Below are 9,068 nucleotides of genomic sequence, written 5' to 3' on the forward strand. Positions count from 1 at the left end.
TCTGAATTGTTGACTAGTCATCTTCTTGGTTAGCTTGATGCAGAGCATGTGTGTGTATTGGTGAATGCCTTGCATTTGGCTCTACCAGTTAATTCAGTGCCAAAGGGAGGCAAAAGGGGAAGAGAGCCTCAAAGGAGAGGCCAGTATGGTCTAGGCTGAGTTAATTACACAGCAAGAGGCGTTCTCTTTGAAATATATGGTAACTGGGTGTAATTCAGGACAACAATGTCTTCCAAGAAGAAATTCACCCAACCCCTGGTTCTAATCTAAGGCAAATTTTTCCTACAAAAGGAAGGAAGGAAGGAAGGAAAGAAGGAAGGAAGGAAGGAAAGAATCAACTACCGAAGAATCCTGGAAGCATTTTAATTCAAGGATTATATCTCTGTAGGTTCAATACAGAAATCATTAACATTGCCAAAGACATAAGACCTGGACTAGTGCAGAAGTGTCTGTATTTCCAGGCACCTCTATATTGTGTATTTTTCTAGGTAGGAGATTAACAGACATTTGGGTTTCCTATCCCCTGAGCCACCTTGGTGCATTCAAAATGTTTATCCACTGCCTTCGAAAAGCAAGCAAACTCATTGCCCTTGTGTTTGCTTTTAGCTCTGCATAAAGGATGAAGATCCGCAAAGAGACACAGCTTTGTAAGTACTCTGGGCTGGGGCCAATGATTTCCCAGAAGCAGATGGGTAGCAGTGGTGTACAACGTAAAGCCCATCCTGGGCAAACTCCTCCTGAGATGGGAGAGGTGCTGGAAGGTGAAGAGGTTCAGACAAGAATGGAGGGTGGAGGAGAATTTGCCTTCACTTTATAGGTAGACAGGCAGGGCTAGGTTGGAAGGTTGCCTAGGACGGGAGAGTACCGTTGGTCTTAAGCCTGCTCTCTGCTTGGGAAGTTTTGGGCTAATGTTTAAGCAGCACCTGCATTGTATTGCCACATGATGTAAATGACTGAGAGGGCCTATCCTGGGGGAAGCCACGCTACAGTCTCCCTCACAAAGTCGGAAGCCACAGTCCTCATTCTGAATACTGCCTAGTCTGTTGGCTCCAGCATTGGAGAAGTAAGCAGTGGGTTAAAAGAACAAAGGCATTCCTTCCGAGAGCATGACGCTGTTTTGTGCAATTGTCAATGGGATCAGTTTCTTGATTTCTCTTTCTGTTGCTTCATTATTGATGTATAAAAATGCAACCAATTTCTGTACATTGATTTTGTACCCTGCAACTTTGCTGAATTCATGGATCAGTTCTAGGAGGCTTCTGGTGGAGTCTGTCGGGTTTTCTATGTAGAGTATCATGTCAGCATGATTCTTGGTTTGAATTTTTTTCTCATTGCTATGATCATTATTATAATTAATTTCTTGGTTCATTTCAGATGAGAAAGCAGAGATGCCATCTAACACAGCAAGAGTTTTGCATCAGGACTTCCTTGATTTATGTAGTCCCATCTGTATTTATTGCTATTATTAAATTCACTCCTGTCAAATTGTCAGAGGTTATGAAGAAGTGTTTCATTAAGCACTGAAGAGTAGTTGTTATGACTAATTTGATATACTTGCTGAACATTTTTATGGAGAACACTATTAAGAATGAAAATTAAGATTCAGTTAAGGCTTCTCCTTGAAGGGTGTGTTAATTAATTGAGATTGGTTCCAGAAAGGTGGGTAAACATTTAGCATATATCTTCTACGTAGGAGATTAATGGACATTTGGGTTTTACAAATAAGTGTAAAACCAAAATCAAAAGGGGAGCTGAACATAGAGTGATCGATATTTTAAGTTTGCCAAGAAAGCACATAAATAATATCAATTATCATCTACTTTTGCTGCCGTTTCATAAAAGAAATGTTTTAGGACTCAAAAAAGGAAGGATGCAATCTCAGAATATAAGGCACTCCTTTAAATGGAATAAATTTAGCATTATGAAAAAGTCAGCATATGTCCTTATTTTTCTCCGCTCATCGTGGTTTGGTGACACAGTCACAGACTTGTTGAGCTTTACGCGGTGATGGGACAAAACTCACGGGGCACGGGGGCCACAGTGGATCTGTTCACAAGCAGCCTTTGCCCTTTCGGAGCAGTTCCTTGCCTGGATCCAGGGACAATAATTATGAATCAGCCTGTACTCTTCTCATATACCTCAGTTTTAAGTTGAAGCTCTTCTAATTTGTCTTAGACTTTGCCCACTTCCGTTCTTTTTTCATTCTTTTCCCTTAAGAGTCTCTGGTTTGCTTTCCCACACAGATGGGATGCTGAGGCCATCCTGGCCAGAACAACCTTTTTTATTTTTATTTTTTAGTTTATTTTTTGTTTTGAGAGAGCACACAGGGGAAGGGGAGAGGCAGAGAGAGAAGAGAGAGAATCCCAAACAGGCTCTGTACTGTCAGCATGGAGCCCGATGGGGGGCTCATACCCACAAACCTTAAGATCAATGACCCAATCTGGGGCACCTGGGTGGCTTAGTCGGTTGAGCGTCCGACGTTCGCTTAGGTCATGATCTCATGGTTCGTGGGTTCGAGCCCCGCGTCGGGCTCTGTGCTGACTGCCAGCTCAGAGCCTGGAGCCTGTTTCAGAGTCTGTGCCTCCCTCTCTCTCTGACCCTCCCCTGCTCACGCTCTCTCTCGCTCTCTCTCTCTCTCTCTCCTAGAAATAAAGTAAAGAAAAACATAAAAAAATTAAAAAAAAAAAATCATGACCCGATCTGAAATCAAGAGTCAGATGCTTGATCAACGGAGCCACCTGGGAGCCCCCCAGAACCACCTTTGATGTCCCTGCCATACACACCTTCTCATTTAGAGAAAAATAATTTTTTTGGGTCTAATATTGCAGTAGCTAAATGTGCCACAGCAAGAGAGAGATGTGCTACCAGATAGGTGGTTAAAAGCTTCTATTGATATGAAAGCAAAGAGAAGAAATGAACGGAATATATGAAATCTGAATTGTCTTGTTTGTAAGAGGGACCTCCCCCCATCTTCTCATTAGGCTTCTCTCTGCTTCCTTGGAAAACTTCTGCATGAAATGGAGAGAGAGAGAGACTATTAAAGACTATGATTTACAGATTTCTCTATCTGGTTGGAAGCCCCAGCAGGCTTTTGTGGGATTTCAAATCATGTTCCTCATTCAGGATTTCTCAAAGTAGAATTTGGAAGCCCTGTGAAAATGGTGTAAGAACAAAGTAGGAGGAGTGTGAAAATCTGAAAGTTTAGACAATTAAGGAGAAGCCTGGAGACTAAATGGAAAAAACAGATCTCAGGCAATGGTGGGTTGGGATAGTTTAAAGTAGAAGAGGAAACAGGGAAAACTTACTGCACCATATCTAATTTGACTTAGAATACAAGAGACCTGAATTCCAGTGTTGGCTGTTTTATTTTGGGCAAGTCCTTTTCTCTCGGGCGTTTGGAAAATGAGAAGGTTGGATTAGAAGAAGGAATAGGATTAATTTTCGTATTAAATTTCACGTTAATTCGTGTGATTCTTAAAAGATTCCCAAATAGTTTAGTTAAATGCTGGAAGGAGTTGGCAAGGAAAACTGAAAACGTAATACCTTTGCCCTACCTAGTAGAGATATGAATCAGCTTTGTTCTAGGACATATAGCAATTCTTGAGTATTACAGGTCATCAGTAGAGAATTTCATCACCCTTATAAACTACAGTGACCTTGTACATTAGCACAGGAGAGCAACATTAACTAGTTTTAACAGAGCATAGCAATATCGTAAGTGGTCACTGTATTTCATTTTGCCTTATAGTTTTGAAAAAAACCCAGAGCCTTTATTAAAAACTGTGCTATCACTTACTTATTTATTTTAAGTTTATTTATTTATTTTGAGAGAGAGACAGAGACAGAGTGTGAGCAGAGGAGGGGCAGAGAGAAAGAATCCCAAGCAGGCTCCCTGCTATCAGCACAGAGTCCAATGCGGGGCTCAGTCTCATAGACTGCAAGATCATGATCTGAGCTGAGATACAGAGTCAGACGCTTCACTGACTGAACCACCTACGGTGCCCTCCAAAACTGTGTCTATTATTTAAAATTAGAAGTTTAGCCTAGGGTGCCTGGATGGCTCAGTCAGTTAAGAGTATGACTTTGGTTTAGGTCATGATCTTGCAGTTCATAAGCAAGCTCCATATTGGGCTCTGTGCTGACATCTCAGAGCCTGGAACCTGCTTTGGATTCTGTGTCTCTTTCTTTCTGCCCCTCCCTCACTCGTGCTCTCTCTCTCTCAAAAAAAAAAAAAAAAGAATAAACATTAAAAAACAAATTTAAAAAAAAGTTCAACCTAGAAACTGACTTAGAAGGATGTGAAATTCCAGAACTTAAAAGAAGTCCCCATAGCCTTTCCCTAAATGTGTTCTAGATCTACTATGAGATACTTGAAATGCCAACATTTATTATTAGTCTGTTTTTGACACTTTGGACTACAGATACCAGTGCAGAAATGACAGACAAAGCCAGTTGCTCCCTTTGCAACCTTTCTACCAATAGGGACACCTTTTGTAATGATCATTTCTCTCCTTCTTGGGCCCCATTAAAAAACAAAACAAAACAAAAAACACTGGTCTACCGAGCAGCCTGTATCTATTAAATAATAGTAATCTGCTTTCCCACTTTTTAAAACATCAGTGATATCTACTCGCCAGTCTGAACTTCTTTTATGATGACACAATTACCCGGTTGATGTAATTTCATTTCAAAGCAAAGAAATCTGGTACTTTACTGAACGTGGGCAATCTTTCATGGGTTAAAAATATATCACTGCCATTAGGTTTTTTGAATCATTGAAAATAGTTTACAGACTCCTTTGTTCACCGATTTTACCCCTGTTATCGCTACCTTGAATCTACTAGCCATAAACTCAAATTCTGACAGGAGTCAAGCAGATCAGTGAAATAGTGAAGATGTAAAACAATAGAGTGGTGGGATCTGTGGCAAACGGAGAGCACATCTTTGTCTAAACAAGGGTTAACAGCTACCATTCGGACTGATCTTCTGATGCTTGAGAGAAGTCAGAACTCTGAATTTGCATGTGTAATTCTTCTAATAAAAAAACCCCAGGTTTTTTGTTTGTTTGTTTGTTTGTTTGTTTTAATCCTGCATGTCTAGGAGTAGAAGAATTCTCTCACCCCAATATATGCTAATCTCTGTTAGTTAAGTTCCAACCCAGTGTTGCCTTGGGCTTTCATTGTCTTGTGGAGATTTCTGTGAAACAGCTCTTGTAATTTTCGCACCTATCCTTCTTTCCCCCAAAGCTCAGGCAGGATCATGAGGACAGTTCGTGATACCATACTGAAGACTTGACCTGCATTATTTGATCCTGTGAAAAACCTTTATGGAGTACTCATGGCTGTTCCAACTTTGATGATGAGGACACCAGGGCTCAGAATGTTTAAGTGACTTATAGAGAATGACTAAGCTAGGATTCATATCGGGCGGATCCAAAGCCTGGGGCCTGGAATGGGGGAGAGGATATCACAGGAGGGACAAAGGTTGAATAATAAAGACAAAGTCACTTCTCTCATATATTTCAAGAATGATGTCCAATCCTACTTCTAGTAACCTATATATACATTAAATATTTTAGTAAGTAAAGGGGATTTAAAACCATGTTGGCCGGTGAGCATTTTGAAGATGTGACAACACTCCCTGAGGTCACTTGCGATGTCCTGCGGTGTTGTAGTGCTGCAGCTGAGAACTGCTGCCCTAAATATTTGTTTGTCCTTCTGATCACAATAATCATCAAGTATTAATCTTTGCTGAAGGGCTTGCATAGATAATTTCTTATCATTGCAACAACCCTAAAAGGTAGGTGTTGGAATCCTCATGTTACAGATGAGGAAACTGAGGATTAGAGAAACAACATAACTTGCTCACACTTGCACAATTAGCATGGGGTGGGGCTGAGAGTCAAACCCAGGGCACACGGACCTCAAGGTTCGTGCTCCTTCACTACACTGCACTGTCCCGGGGCGGGGGGCCAGGGATAAAAGTACTGAAATGTGTTGAGAGCATCTTACTGACTGGAGGCTTGGGAGCTGTGGCAGAGATATTTGTCATTGACTGAATATCCTCGTGCTCATCACATTTCCCTGAGCAATTTGCCATTAGATAGTCCATGAGACTAGTCTCCGTCAAGACGCTGTGGATAGAATTAACCGTGTCACTTCCAGGCAAAGCAAAACAGAATGGGTACATGTTCCTTAGGTTCTTGGTTCCCCTGACATGGCAACCGTGGGGACATGTTGGAGCATCTATCGGCCTGGGACTCTGAGTCACTATGTGGACCAGAGCTGCCTATTCACATATAAGTGAGAAATAGACCCTTGTGTCAAACCACTAGATTTTAGGATTAATTTGCTATTGCAGTGTAACTTAGCTTATCCTGACTAATTGTGTTTCATTACAATAAGAAATCAGGAGAACATTTAATCTACTTCAATGAAATGATGCTTAATTTCAAGCACAGGTTCACAATAACCCCCACCCTTTCCCAGCAGGAACTGAGTCATTTAAAACACTGCAAAAAAAAAAAAAAAAAAAAAAAAAAAATCACATTTTCCCCTGTGAATAAACTTGCATCTATCGACAACACATCTTTAAGGAAACAGGGCAGCAGTAGGGCAAGCCAGAAAAACATTAACTTGTCTCATTAAAGGGATACCTGGGTGGCTCAGTTGGTTAAGCTTCCGACTCTTGATTTTGGCTCAGGTCATGGTTTGTGAGATGGGGCTCTGTGCTGGACATGGGGCCTGCTTAAGATTCTTTCTCTCCCTCTTCTTCTGCTCCTCCCCTGCTCTCACACACACTCTCTTTCAAAAAATTAAAATTAAAAAAATTCAAAATCCAAATAATAATTAATCTTATGCCAAAGACTATAGAAAACAAAACCTATACATAAATAATAAATTCTTTAAATGTAGGACTCTTTTCAAGAGTCTATCTCTGCAACACCAAGGTTATCATGTAGCAAACAACTTAGAGCATCGGTAGTTTTCACTTACAGAATACTGGAAAACATGTAAGACATTACTGTGAATTCCCAAAAACCTGACTTCTCAGAGAACTGTGGACACATTGAGGAAAAACTGGAGATCTGGAAATCTGTGCCAACACATTCCTACTGTAAAGCATTTCTGTGGCAGCTCACGAAATATTTGTCTTTATTTCTTCAGACACTCTTGACAGCAACAATAATAGCTTCAGCCTTCATTTAAATTCTGGTTATTAGCAACATTCTCTTACACTTTCAAGCTACCTTATAGTTTATGAAACATTTTTACATTTATCTTGTTTGGTCCTCACAGCTACTCTGGGACACAGGTAATGCTGTCTCTCTTTATGATCTGCAACGGGAAAGACTAAAGTTCAGAGGGTTTAAGTGATCTCCCCAAGGTCACACAGCTAGTAAGAAGAGTCATCCCTCCCATAACCCTGCCTTTGGGCTCTATGTAAGTACTGCAATTGCTTTCGGTTTTATACAAGACGCTAGTACACACAATTATTAGAAACTGTCAAAATTGAGTTCTCTGAGTTCCCTAAAGAGACATCACATAACAATAGTTACACTCCTATAAGTACTTACTTTGCCCTGTGCTAAGCACTTTAAATATATTACCACTCACTTAATCCTCATAACAATCACACAGCAAGGGTCCTGTTTTTATCATACCCATTTTATAGGAGAGGAAAACTGAGGTACAGAGACTGTAAGTCATATGTGTCCTTGGTCATGCAGCTTATTAGTGGCTGAACCAGGTTTAGACCCAGGCAGTATGGTTTCTGAGTTTTTAACCACTAGGAAAAATTACCTTTACATTAAGAACTGATTTATACAGTACTTCCTATATGGCAGGAACAAACACATATAGACTGATTTAATCACCATGAGTGACACATTTAACATTTGAATTCAAGCAGAAAGTGGATGCAGAGAGACAGGGAGAGAGAGGAGATAGGTAAGAAAGGGCTGGGGTGAGGAAGGAGAGAGAGGAGTTACATGGTAGCATCCGATAAGGCTGCCATTCAACTCAAGGAACATGTGCCCTGATATGAGAGATGAGGAGGAGAATCAGCTCTCCTGGCAAGTTCTAGTTCCCTCGTGGCTCTTAAAGTGTGAGCATCTCATGTGCTGAGGACGAGTCTAGGGATGATGTGCATTTTTCTTACAACATGGCCCCTTAATGCAGGCCAACCACTTACTTTGATTCTCAACCTAAGAAATAGCAATCTCTTCCCATATTGGAATGAAAATCTGCTCGGCTGTGCTCATTAAGAGGAGCTGTTTGGGTCTCTGAAGTGACACTTTCTCAAAAGATTTCCAAGGATATTATTTATAACCGATTTTTGCCTGACTTTGGAACTTAATCCTTGAGTAAGCCACAACCCACTTTGTATCATTGAACCTGACTGGTGCTAAAGGGAGTGACTGCATTCATGTAGTGTATCACGCAACTTTGCTATGTATATTCAACATTGCTCATGGAAAAGTTTTAGCTACCAGATGTACATGAAGCTACCAGATGTACGAACAGTTGCTTTGAAAAACAGGTCTCCCTTCTGGGCTTGGCCACGAAATGAGCTGCTCAGCTCAATGATATCCCATAGTCTTCCAGAAATTCCAAATTGAGGTTCTAGACCAAAAGATAATCTCTAAGAACCTGTGAGTCCTCATATTAAATGACTAACCTTTGAAAAAATATTGATGATAATGAAAACTTCTCAGGAGCCCTCACTACTTCTTTGTATGGCATTCTGCAAATTGTATGTTTCTTTTGCAGCAGATTCTCAGCCCAAAGCAGGTCATTTTTTCACTCCTGCTGTCATTTGTAGGCTTTATAGGCAGCTGAAGGGCATAATTTAAAACATTCCACCAAAGAGGATATAAACTTTGCTACTGCTAAGGAATCATAGCCTTGAATTCCTGAATTTTATAGTTATGGTACTCATAAAAGTGTTTAGTAACAAACTTGGCTCACTTGGAAATCACCAGTCTAAAAGGACTTTGCCCCAATTTGAGATGTGGATCATATTTGTTTTTAAGAAAATATTTAATGATTTATTAACAAGTTCATATT

The 9,068-nt window shown here is 40.4% G+C and overlaps 1 protein-coding gene across 1 annotated transcript in view; it reads left to right on the plus strand.

Moving 5' to 3' along the window:
- TMIGD1 (transmembrane and immunoglobulin domain containing 1) overlaps window positions 1-651 on the plus strand; it is a 14,752-nt gene extending 14,101 nt beyond the window's left edge. Inside the window, exon 5 of the mRNA XM_077749927.1 lies at window positions 607-651. Coding sequence (XP_077606053.1) covers window positions 607-651 — 45 coding nt within the window. The remainder of the gene's footprint in view (window positions 1-606) is intronic.
- The last annotated feature ends 8,417 nt before the right edge of the window (window positions 652-9,068 follow it).

The sequence above is a fragment of the Crocuta crocuta genome, unplaced genomic scaffold, assembly GCF_008692635.1.
Source record: "Crocuta crocuta isolate KB4526 unplaced genomic scaffold, BGI_CrCroc_1.0 scaffold149, whole genome shotgun sequence".
NCBI lineage: Eukaryota > Metazoa > Chordata > Mammalia > Carnivora > Hyaenidae > Crocuta > Crocuta crocuta.